The sequence below is a fragment of the Apteryx mantelli genome, chromosome 7, assembly GCF_036417845.1.
Source record: "Apteryx mantelli isolate bAptMan1 chromosome 7, bAptMan1.hap1, whole genome shotgun sequence".
NCBI lineage: Eukaryota > Metazoa > Chordata > Aves > Apterygiformes > Apterygidae > Apteryx > Apteryx mantelli.
The window spans coordinates 5,719,885-5,741,382 of record NC_089984.1 but is presented as its reverse complement, the minus strand read 5'-3'; the positions used below and the strand labels follow the sequence as shown (position 1 = coordinate 5,741,382).

Here is a 21,498-nt window from a genome sequence, read left to right as displayed (position 1 = left end):
CAGCCCCCGTTCCCTCCGGCATGGTTATTCACCCAGCAAAGCAGCACACGCACTCGTGGTTTCCAAGTTTATTTTCGTTCAGGCCCTCAGGTGATATAACCATGCGGAAAATAACACACACATCAAAAACTAATTCAACAGAAGTCGATCAGCAGTGGCCAAAAACTAACAGGACAGTGCCAGTCACTCGCTCTTAACAAAACGCTTTTAGCTGGGGAAGCGTCCAGCGCAGAGCACAGGACGACTGCCTGCCGCAAGCAGGACGGCTCTCACCAAGGCTGGGGGCAAAAAAGGGATGTGGGAATTACGTGTTTGGTTTTTTTTTTCTCCCCCATCATAGTAAGAAACACAGGATAACCCTTCAACTACCAAAACAAATTAGCATGTACTGCACAGTACTGTAAAAGTATTAACAGAAGAACTCTGAGTGGGTTTATTTCAGTACATGAAGGCTGACCGACTCTTTGAGAGCCTGGTCATATTTATCATAGATATTATTTCAGAAGCAGAAAGTCTAAACTAAGAGAAGCATGAGAAGCAAAGACTTGGTTTCAGCTTAAATGCCTCTAAAACAACATGCCCATAGGATAGTTATTTTTATAAATATGCTGTAAGCAGAGTATGTTAAATAGTCACAAGTACTTCAGCTTTTTTTTTTTTTTGGTTAAGTTTTTGATCATCCTGCTGATCTTGCACTGTGATGGAAAGTCATTCTTGCATGTATGGCACACAACTGAAAGATTAACAGTTAGGAGTAGAAACATTTTCAAACCAGTCCTAATACATATCAGTAAGCCAAAGAAAGTGAGTATTCTGAGATACAAGTCAAACTTCCAGTTTCACACACTTCAATACAGATATTGCAAACATTTAAATAACTTCTAGTACAAGCATATCACTAACAATCTAGAAAAATCAAAAGCTCTGGAAGCACGTTCTGATGGTCAGAATTTCCTACCACCCATTTAGCAATAAGTATAAATAACAATGGCTTTACCTTCCTAGCTACATTATCCTAGTTCAAGTATAGTGAAGCACTTATTTTAATAACAAAAAAATGTTTTTCTTCAGCATATGAAATATTGTTACAACCTAAAGTGAACAGGGACATTTTAAGATTAATAAAAGTCAGTGTCCATCAAGCTTGTGTTTCAAAAGTCATTACTGGGTCATAGATAAAACTAGCACAGAAGCGACACCTTCTTGTATGTGACCAGCTTATGCCATTACAGTCAGTAAGTCAGCAAGCGTGAAGATACCAGTATTCCATTGGTAGGAAAAAAGCTCTGACTGTGCATGCTTTCTTCCCCCATCCTAAATTCCAGTTTGACATTCATTACAGTAAAAAGCAAATATTTTGTCTTCTTAAAAATATATTTTCTTGTGATGGCAGATTTCCCAACTGGAGGTCACTTTTGGTTAATGTGTAAGGTACAGAGCAAAACATTAGTCATGCATTTTTATTTACAGGTACCTAAAGAGAATTTATGATAGGAAATGAAAATTATTCTGGTTTTAATACATTTCATAAGAGAAGACTGCCTCCCTCCAGTGCTACTGGTTTGCTACATGCATAGTCTGAAGCAACTGAAGTGACAGTTAATGGATAATTTAGCTTCAGGTGTAAGAAACTGACTGTAACATTCCGATATTGCAAATACACCACCTTAAATAAAGTGTTTGGTGCTCAAACACTTGTGGTATTTCCTCAGTAAATTAATAGATGTATAATACGCAATTAAATTAGTTGAAGTCCTATATAAAAGCAATGGGTATAGCATGCTAAGTAAATGCTTTAAAGCTAGCATACAAATTAATTGCAACAGTTTTGAGTAGTATCAGATGCATGGCTTTCTTCCCCTTTTGCCTACAATACACATGCATACTTAATATTTTGATTTTCTAACGTTAGAACAAGCACTTCAAGGATATGCATGATATTAAAAAAATAGCCAAGAAAAGTAGTAGAAAATGCATTTTATTTATATGGAAAAGGCTACATTTAGATTTGTAAAAGGTCTGTGAGAATGTTATGTTGCCCACAGGGAAAAATCAGTTGTAAATAGCAACAAAAAGGTTACATATCTTTCTACATAGCAGTGCAATTAGTTCACATTGCAATAAAATTAAGTCAAGTATGCAACAGAATCAAAAACAAGTGTTTCTCCATGATCAGCATACTAAGAATTACAGTGCAAAGATCATTTTAGGTTTTAAGAAATCTGCAGTCAGTCTTTAGAATATCCTAACAGGTGGGATATCCCAATTATTTTCACTACTAGCAGTTGTATCTTGTCAATACTGTGCACAAGAAAGTAAGTCTAAAATGAAGTGACTTACATGGTAAATAAAATACATTTAGTCTATACAGTAAAAAAAAAAACAAATTATATAAGTGAACTAACAAAATGAAGTTTGAACACACTTGTGAAACAGACAACATATCTTAAAGACACCCATACAGTATTTATCATGTAAAAACAGCTACTTTTTCAGCAAAAATAATTTGGTTGTTTTACAACTGCATTATGGATCTTGTAGTCTGAAGATGCAGATGTCCAACTCTTAAAAACCATAATAAATGTCTTCTGCAAGCATACAAAAAAGATAAATATTCTTATCACAGTCATAAGGTTATTTTTTGGAAGCTTTTTTTTCCCTTGTTCCAGAAACACACTTACATGGGTTAAAAAACAAAACAGGAAAAAAAAGGGCATCATGGTACACTGAAATGGTAAACTGTGCTCTATGTCCTTCCAATTTGAAAAAAAACCCTAGAATTTACAGTACTCTGTGGTATATGAAAAAGTCTTCACAAGTTTACATTGCATATTTCTGAGTCCATTCTCTTGCATGTCTGTTGTATCTGTACGTGCAGAAAGAAGGCATTACAGTGAAGATCTGTTAGTGATACATTGACAATGCCCACATATTTGCTTTATACAGATGTTATTGAGCTTATCACTTCTTAGGATTGATCCATATAATGTTAAAAAGTCTAAAAGCCAAATAACACATATCCACTGTATGTTCAGCTTCTAAAGTTACCTATCAAAAGAACTTTGACTCAAGCTCAGAACAGTCTTAGGTTTTAATACAGATTTGTATTAAAATGCCTATCAGTGCGCATATTTCACTTGCATTTCACAGATAGTTCCCTTACCTTCACATTAATAGGAATTTGTTGATTATTCCCAAATGTGTAGGCAATTTCACAAAGTTTACTTTAATAGCATGAAATTCAGTATAATTAACTGGTTTTGGAAAGGGTGGGCATGGAAAGTTTTTGAGGAAGCTTGCAGTTATTTCCATTAATTTTGCAGGAGAGTTTTTTATTCTCCCTTCTGCACTGCCATCTGAACTTAAAAGGAAAAATTCTCAAAAAAACATTTTTTGTGACTAGATTTTAACTCTTGGGTCTTTTGCTTCTGCTATGAAGCTAACTAGCACTCCCAGAGGTAAATGTCCTCAGAGAATCAATAACTTCCCCTTCAGTCCTTACATTTGTTACATTCCACTCTTCAGGCTAGTTTCACCTTCTTCTGGATTCTTCAGATGAAATACTAAAAAGTTCCCCTCCTCCAAACCATTTCTTGAGTTCAGTATACCAAATCATGTGTTACTTGTTTGTGTTGCTAAGAATATGCTATCATACAAGTCTTTGGATTTTTAGCATATGCTAAAAAAATACGGAGATAGATGATCATACGTATCAGCTATATCCTTCATTTCACAAATCTGAGACAAGATTAAAAAAATAATAGGTGATTAGTATAAAAAGAGAAGCCCTTTAGTCAAGAATTTCCCCTTCTCTGTATATCCCACAACAATTAAATTTCTAGTTTTGGAGATGAAGTATCCCTTCTTCACTTCAGTCACAAACAGGAGGCACGATAGCTGAAAGCAGTATTGAGTAAGTGGATGGGCAGAGGCTGAGGCACATCCTCAGCTTGAAAACTATCCGCCTTGCAGTACAAGCCACAGAGTTCGAGCCCTTCAGACATGGAGTACATGACTTGACTGTATCAGACACAGAACTGTCAGAAAAAGGCCATTTTAATAATTTTCACTCCGGGCAAGAGGCTCATTCCAAATACTAGACCACAGACTTCCATCTAACTTCTATCTCATTCCTTCTCTATCCAGTCCCCAAGGTAAAAGCAATATTTAAATCTTCATGAGCTGTGATATGTGATGAACTATAGGCCATTTCCATGCATCTCAACAAGTTCTTCAATGGCTCAGTACTAAAAAATACCAAATCAGCAAGTTTTCTGGATATCACACAAAAATTCCAGAGAACATGAAACAGGGAGTCCAACAATTGAAATAGCTAACAGCAAATTTACCAAAAATCAGCTTAAGTAACAAGGATAAAATGACCTGCCCCAAACTAAATTATGACAATTTCAGTGGCTTCAACAAAAAGTCACATAATCAGTGGTGTTTAGGCTATTCATGAATGTATTGCATGGCTATGACTATTTAATTTCTTGTCAAGGCCACCAGAAATTTTGTGGTAGAATCATTTTGGGGAAGGTTATTTCATCCTTGGTAAATCACGCTGGATGTGGTTGGAAAACCTTAGAGCCTCCTACTCTTTGTTACTGTCCTAACTTGATCTCTTCATTCAGGCTTACTTATGCTCACACACACCTAGGAAAGCGACAGGCATGAAAATGCTGTTAGAGAAGACAGTCCGGGCCATACTGGTAAGACTACATCCTGGGTTGTGCTCAAAATCCCTAAAGCAGCAGAGTTCCACAGAATCTCCCAGTAGTAAGCAGAGTAATTTTTCCTTCCTGGATCACTGAATCTGTAACCTTTTTTATGCATAAAGTATATTTTTTGAGCCTGGGAGAAATAAATAAGCTGATACATCAGCAGAAAGCAGCAAAGATACAAAATCACTCAGAAGTAATATTTCCTCCATGCAACCCTTCAGAAACGATGCAGGCTAGACTGCAGAATAAGAGGCCTGAGTTTCCAGCCACCCACATCTGCAATGAACTCTTAAGAAATCAATGCCTAAGTTTGCTTAGCTATCCACAGACATCACTACTCAAACTTTGAGTGCCCAGAGGAACCACTCTATAGAAGTAGCGCTCCGGAAAGAAATGCCATTACGCCAAAGCACCAGACTTGTTAGTGACCGCTAAATCCTGTTATCTGATCCTGTGAGGGTTCAGCCATGTACGTAGTTATATCACAGCATTTCAAAACCCTCCTTAGGAGTGAGGTACAACAGGAAGAAGTCAGCAAGTCTCAAAAGTGAACTTTGGGAAATCCAGGTGGTTCCGCTCTAGAAGTAAAAGGCCCAAGAATAGAAATTTCAGTCAGTACAATACTTTTAGAGTTAAAACCTTTGGATCAAAACTGATTTTGATTTGAGAAGTATGTAATACTTCAGTTATCTGCCGTCCATGTTACCTTCCCAATACTAGAAACTTCCTGCAAGTTCCACAATTGTTCTGGAAAGTAGAAAGAGGTTCTTCTCTGTAAGATGTTGCAATTTGCAATAAATGTGACACTAACACTAAAAAGAGCTCAATATTAGCCCAGGCTACATTTATAAAATTGTCTCAAACCATACATTCCACAGTTCACACCTAACTTTTTACCAAATGCACAGGTTTTACAACTGGAGGACCACGATAGCAACAAATAATTTATATTTGAGAAGGGATTTTTCATGCAATGAAAAATGAATATAAACATTCAATGTAACAGTGTGAATGTTTTGTGCAACTTTAAATACGAAAAATTAGTATCCAACAGTTTCCTGCTTGCCATTCCATGGACAGATATCTTCAAGATTTAAACATCTAATCCTTTATACTGTAGAAATCTATGAAGAGAGTATCTTGAAAAGTTAAGGTAGAAGGTTGTATAGCAGATAAGCATCTGCAAGCACCACAAACACAAAATATGTATATCTATGTTATACTCACTTTTCCTTGTCTGACTTGTAGATCTGTGCAATATCCGGTACTAAAGGATCATCTGGATTAGGATCACAAAGTAAGGAGCATATGGACAATAAAACTAAATAAAAGAGACACTAGATTAAACAAGTTAGTTTGCTTTATTTCTACAGATCTTTAATATATTCCAGTACAGTGAAGTGGGGGGAGGGAGCAGAAGGTCGGAAAGGAAATGCATATTAGTATTAAGCTTTTACACAGCAGTTCTGCTCAGAAATGGTTATACAAGACCAGGACCATTTTTCTGATCACTAGCCTAGACAGCTTGCAGCCCATGGACCTGTACCTTTTGTAATGATCTCTCTCCCATGTTTTAACCTATGAACACTGAACAAACTACAGACTACACAGTTCCATATGAATATTTGCTCAAACTAAGCCCCTTTCCACCTCCAATTATTTAAGTTTATCATTACTGTTACACTATCACACAACATTGGATTTGTGCACATCCTTCCCCACTTCTGGGCTGACAGAGTTATTCTCTCCTTCATACCAACATTTCACTTCATTCGATTCAAATATAACTTCCACTTTGGGGGATACTTTATCAGTATTATACACAGGTACTCACTTCTTATAATTCCATATTCATTTCCTGGTATCAAAGCAAGGATGTTTGATTTTACAACACTTGCAGTATATACATTTCAGGAAACTTATTTTATATTCAAAACTAATATGAATATTTGCATACACTGTACCAATGTTTTAGTAATTTATAGTAAACAAAGGTGGCTGGTAACATTTCCAGCATTTATAATGTTAATTGCATAAAAAGTTAGGTTTGTAAAATCTGTTCAAGATCTTGTTCTGGAAAAATCAGAGGCAAGTCAAAACATCCAACAAACCATGACCAAAAAGAAATAGAGACCTCTGACACTATACCTGCTGATCCAGGAGTACACCGTTAAGCAATTCTAAACATCTTGTAAAAGGGAATTAGACACCTGTTAAGTTCCCCAAATCATTAACTTAACTTCAGTAACTAGCTGCTGGAGAATACAAGGTTTTCTTGCTTTGCGCCTTGTTACAAAACAGTTCAACCTGAACTAATACCCATTTTTGGCTGTAGCAAGCTCAGCCACTTTATACTGACATATTTCAATTTTATTAAGTGCCAAATACATCAATAATATTAGAAACAAGAACCATAAAGGAGAAGCTTCTATGAGCCACTGAGCTGATTTCCAGTTTAAGATACATAATGTGCAAGTACACTAAAAGCTCTTCAACTTAGACCATGTAAGACCAGTAGACTGCCCCTCTTTAAAACTGAAGGAGCACTCACCAAAAAGTAAAGGCACAAAAAAGTACAGAAGACCTGAAAACTCAGAGGTTTCATTTAGTCCGAAATGCTGACTGTTAGGCAAGATATAAATGCCACCTCTCATTTCTAAGTGCCTTCTAACCAACTGGAAACAAGACGATTTTTGCTCAGCAATACAATCAGCCAGTTTCTGAGGAAAGCTGGCATCAACTACACAAGTCATGCCTTCAGTAGTTGCATCAGGAAACAGTGTTAAACTTAGATTTTACTTAGCTTCTGAGATTACTGCACACGGGCAGCAGCTGCTTTTCCAAGAAGGTATAACAACTGCACTTGCATAGAACAGTTTTGATTGGACAGACAATATTTTCTTGCTCGTACACCAAACAATGATCAAAAAAACAATGACATTCTTCTTAAAAAAAGACACATGGTTTAGAGAGCTCTTAAGCACCTAAGCAAGACATGATATTGATTAAAACTTGGAGTCACCTGAGAATTTTCTGTAATATGACTGAGTGTGCACCTAAGCATTTTGAACATGGGTGAGAAAAGCAATGATAGCACCCACATATTAAGCAGCTTTTCAAGTGACACAAAAAGCCTACAAGAAAAGAACTGCCTAACTATAATCTCAACATTGCAAGAATCAAGGGTCTTCAAACTTGAGAAAGTTTAAATAAAGCACTAGAATATTGTAAGGAATCTTTTACTGATGATCTGGAAAGCAACTACATTTTTAAATATTTGTCTTACAGAGGAATACAAACCAGAACAATATCTCTTCCTTTAAAATAAAGTAGAAATAAGACTTTAGCCCACACAAGGATGCTCAAGCAACCCAAAAAGCTATCAAAAAACCAGTACACAGTCAGGTAAGCCCAGGCACATGTCAATATCAGTGTTTTCCATTTACATCCAAATCCCTTTGATTTTGTAGCTCTGTCATCTAGCAGACACCAGTTTCTCCTCATTTCTGTATGCACAGTCAACTATAATATAAAAACTACCTTTCAGGCTAACTGGATATTTATTATCCTACCCAATTTGTTTCAGAGTATTTCCTTGGCACACGCATATTCTATTATGTAATGTGACACTCCAAACAAATTGTGAGAGGTCTTGGATCCTAACAAGGATTCCAGTGGAGTTTGCCACTTCTGTATGCAGGATAAATGAGTTCCCACTGCTACCTTCAGACACTGAAGTAACACCAAAAAAACCCCACCATCGCACCATATGCAATTTCATGAATTCATTAGCACGCCTGTGCATTTACCTTTAGATACAGTCAGAGCTGGTGACCACTGTGATCTCAGGATATCAAGACAGATACTCCCATTACTGTTTATGTTTGGATGGTATATTTTTGTTGTAAAAGCAATCTGGAATTCAAAACAAAACAAGATGTTAACATCAAATCTTGTTCATTACAGTTGGAATCCTAAATACTGTCCCTTTGGGTCCCAGTCATACTAGATCTGCCATACCCAACACATTCTATTGTATAATCTCTCATCCTATCACTCACTTTTAGGATTCAGTCATATCTATTCACTCACTACAAACATGTACCCTATTGCTGGCCTGTCTGGCTTTAGCTCCCTGAAGTGAGCCCCAAACAGTCAGAGCATCGAAAAAAAGCCCTGAACTGGAACTTGCATAACTTCTGAGAGAAAGGACTTACCTTTGGTGGTTTGAAAGGATAGTCTGTTGGAAAGTGTACTGTGAGAAAAAATACTCCCCCTTGATATGCACTGTCTGGCTGAAAAAACAAAAACAAAAAACATTAACATATTTCAGGTATTTTGGCACTTCCCTTCTGAATGCAAAGAACCTCCCAAAGCCACAAGTATTTTAGAAAATTCCTTTCCCCCCCCAGTACACAGCCCACTCAAGAGGCTGTGTACTGGGAAGGCACAGAGCTGATGCTGAGGGAATGGCATCCTCCCACTGGCCTGCGGAGCTAGGGTAGAGCCAACCATGGCTCCTACTGCAGCAGCCCAACACAGCTCCCAAGTGTTGCCCTTCTCAGGGAGAGAAAGCAAGCGAGCAGTGTTGGACTGGTGGAGTAAGCAAGCTGCTGATCCTTCCACTCCAAACTACCTCCCTCCTCAGTATCTGGGCTGCAAGGCACTGCTGGAGCTTAGCTCCAGGGCACCAAGGGGAACAAAAAACCCAGAGCAGGTCTTTCAAACCCTGCCTCTGTGCAATATCACAGCTGCTCTGCTATATTCAGCATCTGCCTCCACCTTTAAGCTACGAATATACTTACCTCAAGAAGTGGTTTCTCTTTGCAGATGCAAAGAGTAGGATTTTCCAACATAATTCAGTTGATCATGATGACATCAGGGAGTTTTAAAACACACAACATCTTTGTGACCTGTACAAATCTGTGAACATGCATTTTGTTAGAGAACATGTGCACAGGTTTATGTCCAGGTTGCACACAGTTAACAGAAGTAACTTTGTTGCAGTCATCTGCTGAGGACACCTTTCCTTCCTATTAATTAAAAGAGGGGGGAAAAAGTCTCAACACTAAGTGATGGAGAGCAAACCTGCAATTTCTGATTAATGGAACGGAAAGAATACCTCTCATTACTTTGATAAGTTTAAAACAGCCATGTAGGGACCCAGTCTCAGCAAAGCTGTAGAACATCAAGTTTTTGGTTTTCTTATGAGAGAAAAGGTGGCCTGTTTTTAAATGAAAAGTTGACCATAGAAATGAGCAAAAATTACAGCTTTAGAGAAGAATGTAATATGTAAAGCCACAGATGGTTCATTTTAAGACAGGTCTTCCTGTGCACTCAAAATGCAGACAGTGTTGCAATGTAAGACAGGTTATATATAGTATTGCTAAGAAGTCAGCATTAGGTAACACCAGAAGAGATTGCCACTGTACTTCCAATTAGGTTTGAAAGCAGTGCTTGCATGCATAGTAAATGGATTTGTCAAAGTTAAAATAAGCTGAAGATCAGACAAGTTCAGTGTCAGAGAGAAGGCAAAGTGAAGTCGCGCTATGTTTGGCGGGTAAGGTGTATAAAACAAACTGATGACACCCAGAGACAGGAGGAGAGGTTATCTTGCTTCCACACATCGGAAGTGAATTCTGAAGGTAAGCTTTAATCCTGTGCTCCCCTCAGCCCATCAGAAAGTATACAGAAGGTACATCTGCTTTTCTCATCAAGATAAAGGATAACATGCCGACAGTGCGGCTTTTCTTTTTGGCAGCTAAAGCTGAGAAAGGCTGGCAAGCGATTCTCATTCTTATCCAGAACTAGAGAAGTCTAAGGAACTTGAAGGGAAGAGAAGAACATTTTGCCCTATGGGACATTAAAGGTGAACTGCAAACTGGAAAAAAAGAAAGCTTAGTTGGGATTTATGTGCTAATATTTCCCTTATTCAGGTCACCGGGTCATTCAGAAAGAGACGACACTAGGGACAATCAGCACATAAGTTTTTCTTAACTGTATATATTCTTTGCTGTTTTGCCACTCACCTTTAAGCACTGCAGAGGGGCAAGGGCAGAGTGGCCCAATGAAGTAACAGTTAGTAAAGAACAGTGGCACATTTTTTAGTATCCTATAGAAAAGCTTGTCACAAGCATTTGAGTTGCTGCTGGGCCACTGACAAGTTGGGAAACAGGCTCCAGCATTTCACTGGTAAATCAATAACTCATCTTTCATTGACTCAGAGGAGCTGTGCTGAAGATGCTGAAACACTGTCTCAAAGCAGCCATAATTCCATTTTCTCCACCGTGTGAAGCTGTATGTCACTGGATTAAGTACTGTCTCAAATTTCCAACTCCTGGACTGGTTCAGCTCACTGCCTGCCTGAACCAGAAACTCCTCTTTTCAAGTTAGCAAGAAGTCCAAAAGGGAAAGAATAGGAATACAAACTTACCATGCTATTGATAAACAGCCCTTCCCTCAGGTCATGTTCTTCTTCATTCTCTTTGCTGAAATCCTTTCCAGGATTCCTTCACAACTTTTTTTTAAGCACTCCTACCCTTTCTTACATCATTTATTTTAAAAGAGTCTTAAGTCTTTAGAGATCTCCCTCAGCCTGAGGAAAGCAGGCTTTTCTCATGTAGAAACCCAAAGTACCCACAATTGCTGGACTACAGCTCCCAAAAGTCATCCGTTTTTGGCAGAGCCACCTCATAGCCATCAAATGAGCTCCGACTATCTGAAAGCCCCCAAATCTCCTTGCGCAACCCCACTCTCATTTACATTTACTAACTTTTACATTGGATTACACCAATTATTTCTCCTTTTGGATGGATGACTCTTCCAGAATTGTAATGATCATCTTTGGAAAGCAAGCTTTTCAGTTCACAGCACACCATTGATTCAAACCTTATGGTTGACTGATTAAACATCTCTGATTTCAGGAACAGGAGGAGGAGGAGGAGGAGGGATTTTTTAAGAGTTATAGAAAGAAACTAGTACCAGATCACTAAGAATAGCAACAATGACACCCCAAATCTTTAATCTGCACAGGACACCGATGAATTTGACTGTCATGTTTACATACACCCAAATGAATCCTTCCATAATCAAAAGGAAAACAAGGTCTACTTTTCTAAAGGGTATGAATTATATACTTACAGGTCCCATAATAGTTGCTTGCCAATGAAATACTGAAAGTCAAAAAGATAAAACGATTAGAGTTCTTCTGAGCTTGCTCTTAACTGAAAAAAAGGTCAACTGTAGCAATATACTATGAAGAACTTACAGTCATCTCCAACAGGTCCAGCAGAACAGTGGGCCGGTGGGTCACGCTGAAGATCACTTAGTTCCTGTAAGGAATATACAAATATTTGAAGCATATCTACATGAACATACAGATCACATAACATCACTTCCAAGAGTGAAAACACACTAGACAGATTTCATGAAACAGAGCTGAAATTTTTTTAAAGAAATCAAAATGTGAAGCGCCCTGCAATATGAAAAGAATTTTTCTAGGCAGATTTCCAGTAAGACAATATTATGCTACCAATTAATACCTGAGAGTATGTAAGAGTTATTACTAAGTTCATAATAAGTTGGATCTACTGAAATTTCACTGTAAAGGCAGAAGGAAACGAAGAAAATGAAGGGTTATTTGATTTCTCAGTAAGCTCACTGCTTAATTTAGAAATTGTTGTGCTAATCTGACTGTTCCTTTAGCTTTTGATTTTACAAAAGCTTCTTGTAGTGGACTAATCTGTATACATTAGCTGAGTTAAACTAGCTCATAAAGTGCTTGCAATTTTCCTAGAAGCAATATATAAAAATATCATGAAGGGTCTTAAGTGAACTAGAAAACAAAGGAAAAATATTAGTGTCACACCTTATTTAACGTACCTTGATTTAATTTTCTACATAATTTTTTTCAAAATGATTTATAAGAAAACTCAAGAAAGTTGAAATTTAAGAGAAGTGTTCAGAACAGTTTTTGCAGCTCACCTGATTATTTCTTTTACAGAAGTCTACACAGTCTCAAATAGCTTAAAATTATTATTTAATTATGCAAAAACACCACAGCTTTTCATCCGATTTATCTTCACTATATCAAATAAAAGACAAGCCAGGCATTAATGCTGGTTTGTTTTCCTTGTCTAATTCTATATATTACTTTATGTCTAAAGCTTTTCTATACTAAGAACAAGCTACTTACTTTTTCCAGTTCCCAGCCAGTAGGAACTCTGCTGCTATAAGTTTAACAGTTATGTGTAAATACTTCCATTGAAGTAACCTAAAAGAACTGCCCTAAGTCACTGTTCCTAAGTCACTCAACTAATTACTCAGGACATATACCTTTAAGTCAACTATAGTAATAAGCAGGTCTGCAAACATCTCCTTGAGGTTAGCTTAAGGAGTAGCAACGAAAACATTTCCAAACAAAAATCATTAATCAAGACAACTACTTCAAAAATCAAGTTTTAAATTGGAGCAAAGTCTGTTTAACTTAAAGGAGAATTCATGAATGTACTGTGATCAGACCTAACGTACAGTTTGAAGGGTTAAAAAAACTATACTCCTCCGCTGCAGCGAGGTATTCATCTGATTACGACATCCAGTAAGCAGTTCAGCTCACACAGTACTCTCTTCAAGACACCTCATTTCCCAGGGAACAAGGTGCAAATGCTTGGCACCTAAATTCAGCTACACTTTTTACAGCTCCCCTCTTGCCCCCGAATTTAAGGAAATGTACTGCAACAAACCTTCACCCAATTAGTAGAGCAGTAAAATACCATTTGCTCTGAAGTTACTCCTCACAAACTTTGTAATTAAGATAGACAGTTCTTTGATATACGTAAATAGTTCAGGTCGCTAAGTAGTTTTACTTGTTTGCCCCAATTTTATTCTGTTGGTGAAATCATATGCTATTCCAGAAACAACACTCCAGGTTAGACTTTAACCAACAAAAGCAATAGCAAAACCCTTTAAAAGTGCAGTTTCCTTTTTAATCTGAGGATTCAAATTTCACTACAGGAGTGATATAGAGAACCAGTAATCCACGCAAAGCCAAGTCACTGCCAGTACAAAAAGGGAATCAACAAGTCTCGAATTTCCAGGAGTCATGAGAGTTGCAACAAGCAGCAGCAGAGCAGTTACAGCCACCATCTACTCAAATTTGCAACTCAAGATCTAACCCAACATGGGAAGATTTTGTCTTGTACAGATGCTAAAAAAGTCATCTACACAAGACTGCCAGCTAAAGTGAAAAACTCAATCAAAGCCTGAAATCAAGTGTTTTATAGCGGTTATGGATGACTACTAAATTAACTGCAGTGATGGGAAAAAGGTGTAGCTTAACTCCTCAGAAAGTCTCTAAAATTTATGCAAACATTTATTTATGCATATGTGAACATTACTACAGCTGCTAGACAAGCACCCAACAGTTTTGGAGTCGAAAACAACACTTCTAGTTGTTAGATGCTTTCCTCAAGATACTTACACACTCATAAACACACAAATTGTTTTTTCATTCATATGTACATGTGCACTTCTGAACTGGTAGGGATTGGCCAAGGCTCCTCAGGTATATACTTTCAACTTGTTCAGGCTAAAGGCATTGACATCTGTCTATGATAAAATCATGTTTTTAAATTGTAGCTCATAATACCAGATCTAGAACTTCAAAAAGCTGTTATTAACACTTCCCTAACAGTGATGAAGAAAAAGTTCTCTAGGCCACTCAATGAGAGCAGTATTCATGGATACATTAAGAGCGCTTATGCAGATGGGAAAAAATAGTCAGATCCTGACAGAGAAAATTTAGGCCGTGTTTTCCAGTCATGAGAAACAATGTACTGAAGTTCATGTGGTTTAAAAATACCAAGAGTAACAAGATCAAACCTTGTAAGTTGAATTTGACAGAGAACAGTTTGAGGCTTTACATACAGAAGCTCAGATCAAGCTATGATAAAAATCAAAGAATGATTTTGCTTTATGCTGTTAGAGTAATGATGCTGGCTAAGCTTCATACTCAAAGCAAAATTATGCAGAGAGCTGTAACATATAGGCTTCAGGCCTTCCTACATCTTTTGAAATGCTGTAAGGACATAGTCAGAATGTCCCTTATGAGTCTGCCTGACCACTGACTTGTCAGTGTCCAGAGCTGAACACTAAAATAGTTGAGTGTAAAGATTCCCTTGTGTAAGTAGAGCTAGAAAAACTGCTTCACAACTTTATATACTGGCAAGAGAAAGAGCTGTTAAATCCAAGAATTCTCTACACAAAGCAGCAAATAAACTCTTCACAAGAAAGAAAACCTTGCTGTGACAAGGATGAAGAGCTACAAAACACAACATGCTGAAGCTTCATCGAGCAGTGCAAAAGAACTGCATGTAAAGCTAACCGATTAGACAGTCAAGACCAAAAATGTTCCTGTAATTTTAAGTCAGTTGTTTCTGGCATCTTGTCCTTGTTTTATGGATTGTCATCTTGTTGCTGCATTATGCATGCCTGGTTGCTTGCCTGCACTAATATTTTTAGTCAATGGTATAGAAACTGCTGGTGCAAGGCTTTGATGTAGGCAGGCTAATGAACAGGATCTATACCTCAAAGCAGTGCAGATTCTGTTTCAAAAGAGAGACTCAGCACTGCAGTTTACAGCATACACCAGTGCAACGTGTCTTTAATGAGAATATGCAAAAACACAATAACATTTTGCTTGCGGGAGATGCAAACACAAGTATCAGTCATTTCCAACAGTGGTGAATGTCACAGCATAAAAGTATCTATCAGGAACTCCAACACATGCCAAATTTTATTCTGTTCTGTAATATTTTTCTTTGTTTGAGAGTATTAGGGATCTATTCCTCCTAGCATCCCTTTCTCTGTGCAAAGTTATCATGGCTTGATTGGGATAAAACACTAATTCTATACGTCTAACTAGTCACAATGAATGAGTGTAACCGTAAACTTCTTATGTTTAAAACTACAAAACATCAGCAGAACACAAAAGCAAATAGGACTGATCACCAAGTATAGCTAACACAGTAATATTAATGATACAAACATCAGACAACAATTAGCGGAGACGGTTATAGCTACACCTCTGACTTATCACCTTTCACCACACCACATCCACACTAGAAGGAACAGTTCTGTGGACAGCATGAGACAAAAATTAAAAAAAATCAAGTTTAACAGACTAAAAAAAGTATATGTATTCTACAGTAAGTTATAAGTGCTAAAAATACTTTTGCATGTGCAGACCATCACTCACTGTCACAGTTTAATATAGCATACATTTCATAAAAGTATAACGATGGTGAAGAGTGCCAGGAAAGTTGTTTGCTTCAGAACTCCGGAAGGGCCAGTTAAACAGTTAATATACTTCATTAGCCGTCAGGGGTTTGTCCTAAAAAGCTACTGGATCAAGACTGAAAAGGATGCTTTGATAACAGGAGGATAAACATCCTCATCATAGTACTCATGGACACTCAGTGCCTATGTCCATGAGTATTAACAAACATCAGCCCTAAAAATATCTCATTTATTTGCAATTCTTAAAAAAAAAAAAAAAAAAAAAAGACAGAAAAAAAGCCTAGAGGCTATCAAAAGACTGAAATCAATGGCAGGCAGCATCACTAAAAGCTATTTTATTTTTCTAAGATACAAGCAACCACAACCAGAGCCTCTTTTTCCTGCCCCGTTATTTAAAACGGAGGTTTTTAAATCTGCCAGCTATGTTCTTAATTTCTTGCACAAAATGCACTGTAGACCACAGACTCACTTCTTTACAATTCCATACATACACTGCTGCTATAAGATTAATGGCTTTTGGAATCATCTGTCCAAAAAGCACCTAAAGGCAGTGATTGTGCTCGAAGGCTAGTTAAGGATTCTCTGTTCTGCATGCATCTGGTATATATGTAAAGCAGACAAATATTTATCAGAATATTTCTCAAATAGAGAGCAAGTTAATGTTTATGACTAGTATACATTCTATTTTTATAGACCGTTTCAATGCAAAAAATATTGCTGCGATAGCACAGTTGAAGTTTTGAAGGCAAATTTAAACATTTCACATTATGGCTCCCAAGAAGGGGTTTCCTCAGTGTTTATTACCAAAGACAGCATGCGATTCAATAGTTTAAAATCAAAACTTAAGCCACAAGTGTTGACAAAATTTTATCTGCGCTAATTTACAGTAACAAAACTTATTTTCAACATGAAGATTCAAGTTGGTATATTCCGTTAGTGTATGCCTATACAAAATAGGCATCGAAACAAACGGACATGTAGTTCAATGGCATATTTAAGTGTTTGAATGCTTCTTTTCTCATTGAGCTGTGGCAGAAAAAACAATCAAGCACTATGCCCTGACAAGATAAAGAACAACAGCTATTTTTAAACCAGGCTTCAAATGTGTCAGAAAATACTTTGTTGCTGTTTTCAGAAACAGCTCTTCCAACCAAAAGAGTCCAAGTTTTTTTTATGCTTGTAACGGGAGCAAGTGAATACCATTTTTACACATTTTTCCAATTTGTCTGAGCCATTAACAAACACAAGAAATTGCATTAACATGAGAAGAACACCAAGAAGGAGAGGATTTACAACTAAAGTATATTCACAACTGTAATACTGAACCAATGGGAAAACAAACTCACAATTAGACATGTAAACAAAGAATTATGAACAGAAATATGAAGAAAATGGTTCTCCGCAGGAATGACAGATAAAACTAAGCTAAACAAAAACTTATATAACCCGGGAGCCTGAACATTTTCTGCTTAGCACACAAACAACGGCATCTCAATTTTCAGAGCTGGTAACAGTACAGGCTTCTTTGCAGCATATCCTTTCCCAAATAATTAAAAACCTATACTATTTGTTTTGTTCTCATGATTTGCAGCAACTGGAGTTTGCAGTGGCCACAACAAAGAGGATTATTCTTTCAGTGGTACTGCACAGACTACACAGAAGCAGCTCCTGCCCCAAGGAGCTTCCATTGTACGTAACACTTACAGTGCAGTCTAAGGGTTTTCTCGGCATAGAAACGCACTGCTTCTCTTTCAAAGAGCAAAGCAAAGCACTGACGAGGTAAACTAGTACAGGCTCCTCAGCTTAAGATGAACTAGAAACTCTGCTCCTAGTGAACTCTGGGATGAATTTGTCATGGAGCTGGCAGTGACTGTTGTGTTTAGGCAGCAAGGGTTCATGTCCTCACTGCTATTCCACCCTCAGTGCTGATCTGGAAACACCTTCATGTGCAATATCAGCTGCTTACTGGTTATGCAGTTGCTTGATTTTTAGACAGCTCCCCAGCATAATATGTCTTTTCATTATTAGAAATACGTCTTCTCACTGAAGCCTGCAAGCTGTCCACCTTTGAAGAGGCCCTTCTCAAAAGGCAATACTGCAAGGCGGATGAATGAAAGAAAGGATGAAATGACACAGATCGTAATGGCAATATTAGCTAGAAATAGGACTCCCAAGCAACATGAGACAACGTATGCTAACTTACTAATGTTCACTGTGTATTACAGCTCTGTTTCCTCAGTTGGTGCTACCATCTTGACCACACAAATTATCAGAATTATTGTGAACAAACACTCAAGCTCACCACCATAATCCCTTAGCTATGTTGGAATACAATTCTGAACCGCTGTAAGCACACACAAGCTTAACCAGGGACAGTATGTCTTGACTGACGAGTTCCCAAGGAATACCATCGTGTTTGTTCTCCAAAGAGGTCCTCTAGGCACTTTGTGAAAGCACAAAGTCCTTATGTCATATCCTCTACTCCAGATTTCATCTCCCTCTACCCTTGAGATACACCATAACTATCAATCTATAAAGCCAGGCTGAAACATCTGGAAATTAGATGGGATAAGCACACCATCCCACAAATACATTTCATCTAGCACTAGCTTTTCCAGTCTTGTAACTTTAAAGAAAGCCCTACATATTAGAATGACATCAAGACAGTTTGCCTTTACAAACATTTTCCCCCTCATTTTAACTTTTGATTTGAAAGAATGCTATTTCCTTGCCACTAGCCTCTTCCACAGCAAGTGACTTGTTAAGACATTGTTTTGGAGGCAGTCTGCGGACCAAGTCCCTCTGGTAGTTGTATTTTCTTACCCTGGAAAGGCAGCTGAGAGCAATGAGGGAAGTTAATGAAAAAAAGAAATCCAGCAGCAGTCATTTCTGCAGCAAGCTAGAAGCAAGAGATACCTAGTATGGAATCTAATCTCAACTCTTCAGGTAGCTCCTTCCACAATATTCCTGCCTATTTCAGATAAAAGCTATCATGCAAGTGGGAAATCTCATACAACCTTGACTTCAGCATCCCAGTCAGCATTTCTTCTTTTCAAATAGTAGAAAAAGGCTAATACAGCTAACAGGATAAAAAAGTACTCTTAGTGTGACGATTTGCTCACAAATTTCACATCTATCCAACATAAGGTTTGTAAAATGCCACATTAAAGTTGTGGCTTTCCAATACATATGGAAGTCTCTAAAGCAGGAAAAGTAGTTACATAGGGAAAGCAATAAGAGGAAAAAATACAGAAAGGAACTCTACTCTAGCAGGACCTCGTTTGGAAGACCACAAACTATTTATCACTTCATCTGAAAAATACTAGTGAACTACCAGGCTTTCCACCTTCTCTGTGTCTGTCACCTTAGCAGAAAAAAGCTGAACAAGAAAGGGAAAGAGAAGGTATCCAGGACAGTTCTTTTCTTATAAGCACAAGGATGAGGATGTACTCAAAGAAAAGGTAGGAAATTAAAAACCCACAAAAGGCAAAGCATTCACATAATACGCAAAAGCATGACAGAACTTATTGCTAAAGAACTGCATTCATTTATTCATGTTCGAAATAATACTCAAATGTAACACTCCTAATAAAATAAATGACACTGAGCAACCAAAGTCTCCCTAACTGTGGCACCTATAAAGACATAGTAAGACCTGCACCGTGCGACCTGACTACTGACTTCTGGCAGAAATTCACGCCAGTAACTTCCTCTCTATCGCAGGGTATACGAGCCTGCCCGCGGCAGGGCGAACTGCTCTGACGGGATCCCCCTTCTGCAACGTCTACATCCTAAACCCGCACAAGAAACTACGGCACAGTAGCAGACCCAGGACAGCACGAATGACTAAGCGCGCCGCAGCGACAGCCCAACACCGACTTTACAACGCAGCCAACACGCTAACGGTTAACCGCGTTTCCGTGTTTACAACTCCCAGCGCCTTTTTGTCTCCGCGGCACAGCGATGGGTCAGGTCTCGCGGACAGCAGGAGCCTGGAGGTTCGCCCCCCTCACCGAAAGCCCGGCCGCTTCCAAGCACCCCCTCCAGGCTCGCACGGCGGGACGCGCGCGGAGGTCAGAGCGAGCAGGGGCTGAGGGCGCTGCCCAGCGCGGGGCGCTTCGCCCCCTCCAGAGGCAACCGGCCGCACAACTTCGCCTTTCGCCCGGCACCTCCCGAGCACACGGCCTTAGGCTGGGGAAATATTCCCGGGCGGTTATTTATTAACGACGGCTTGAGACGGCGCTTTTTTTTTTTTTTGGGGGGGGGGGGCGGTTAAAGAAGGCGAGGAGTCCCGCAGCCGTAACCGCTCGGGCCAGAGCCGCCCGCCCGGGGCTGCCCCTCGGAGGCGGCGGCGGCTCGGCAGCGGGCCGGGCCCCATGGGGGGCGGGGTGGGGGGAGACGGTAACGGCTGCGGCGCGGCCAACGGCCGACGCCGGCGGGCAGCGGGGCGGCGAGGGCGCGCTCCCCGGGGCGGGCCGGGCCAGGCCCTCCTCCCCCCCGCGGCTCGGCCCCACTCACTTTCTGTATGCGCTTCAGCGCCATGGGGGCGCGGGGCGGGCGGCGGCTGCGGGCGGCAGCGGTGGGGCGCGCGGCCGGGGGTGGGGCGGGGCAGGGCGGGGCGTGGCGGCAGGGGGCGGGTAACGGCGGCCGCGCGCGCCGCCGGGGGGGCGGGGCTGGCCGGGCCCTTTGTGTCCGCCTTTGCGTGCGGGGAGCGCGAGGCGCGATGGGAAATGTAGTCCCGCATGGGGGGGCGGCGCTGCCCCCTGGCGGCCGGCGGTGCCTCCCCCTCCTCCCCCCCCGGGCGGGCTCCCCAGCGGAGGGCCCTGGAGCAGGCCCGCACTGAGGCACACCGGGGCCTGCCCCTCTCCCTCCTCCTGCAGCAGCTGCAGATGAACCTGAGGATCTTCCCCTTAGCCCCTCCTGCCCCACTGCCACAGCTGCTCCTCTTCCTCAGTGCGCATCACCTAACAGCAGGCTCTTTACTTTCACATTTCTCCCACAGTAAATCAGGGCCCTCCACCTTTAGCAGTCTCTGTGGGTTGAGATGAAGCAAAGCCTTTTTGGAACACCATCAGTATTTCACATTATCAATTTGTTTCTCTACACCAGAACTTAAGATTTATTCTATTTAGTGAGTGGGCTTTGTTTCAGCCTTTTCCTCTCCACCTGGGAATTCAGTGGACAGCTGGAAAACTAATAGAACTAATCAGGCTGTTTACATTCATCACACAAAAGATGTTTGAAGGTCACATCCTTTGCAGGCACACAGAGATCTGAAGAACAGGAAACTTAATCCCATCGAGACCAAGACTTACAGCAGTCATAACTGCATATCAACAAGACACAGATGTCACATTCAGACACTGTAGGAAAGCAATGAGAAGAGGTGTGCTGGCTGAGAACACCGCCCAGTAGCTCCCAGCCTCACAAGCCCTTGACCAGGTACAGGTCTCTGGGATAATATGTATATTTTAATAAA

The 21,498-nt window shown here is 39.7% G+C and overlaps 1 protein-coding gene across 6 annotated transcripts; it reads right to left on the bottom strand.

Annotated features, from left to right (window-relative positions):
- Positions 1-53: 53 nt before the first annotated feature.
- Positions 54-20,615, bottom strand: UBE2D1 (ubiquitin conjugating enzyme E2 D1). Of its 6 annotated transcripts, none has more exons than XM_067299670.1 (7): positions 20,538-20,615; positions 11,992-12,055; positions 11,865-11,896; positions 8,942-9,019; positions 8,534-8,639; positions 5,952-6,045; positions 54-2,866 (listed from the first exon to the last, which is right to left on the bottom strand). In XM_067299670.1, the coding sequence occupies exons 1-7, from the start codon at positions 20,559-20,561 to the stop codon at positions 2,821-2,823; spliced, it is 444 nt and encodes a 147-aa protein (XP_067155771.1). In that variant the 5' UTR covers positions 20,562-20,615; the 3' UTR covers positions 54-2,820. The 6 variants fall into 6 exon arrangements, with proteins under 6 accessions (XP_067155771.1, XP_067155772.1, XP_067155773.1 ...); XM_067299671.1 differs by having other exon boundaries at positions 5,952-6,003; XM_067299672.1 differs by lacking the exon at positions 20,538-20,615 and adding an exon at positions 9,530-9,647 and having other exon boundaries at positions 11,992-12,045.
- Between the last annotated feature and the right edge of the window lie 883 nt (positions 20,616-21,498).

Bases quoted from the DNA above. Each gene is read 5' to 3' on its own strand.
- UBE2D1 (XM_067299670.1), bottom strand. From the start codon at position 20,561: ATGGCGCTGAAGCGCATACAGAAA. The intron at 12,056-20,537 runs GTGAGTGGGGCC...TATTCCTTACAG, and splicing joins CGCTGAAGCGCATACAGAAA to GAACTAAGTGATCTTCAGCG. The intron at 8,640-8,941 runs GTAAGTCCTTTC...TTTGAATTCCAG, and splicing joins ATCCTTTCAAACCACCAAAG to ATTGCTTTTACAACAAAAAT.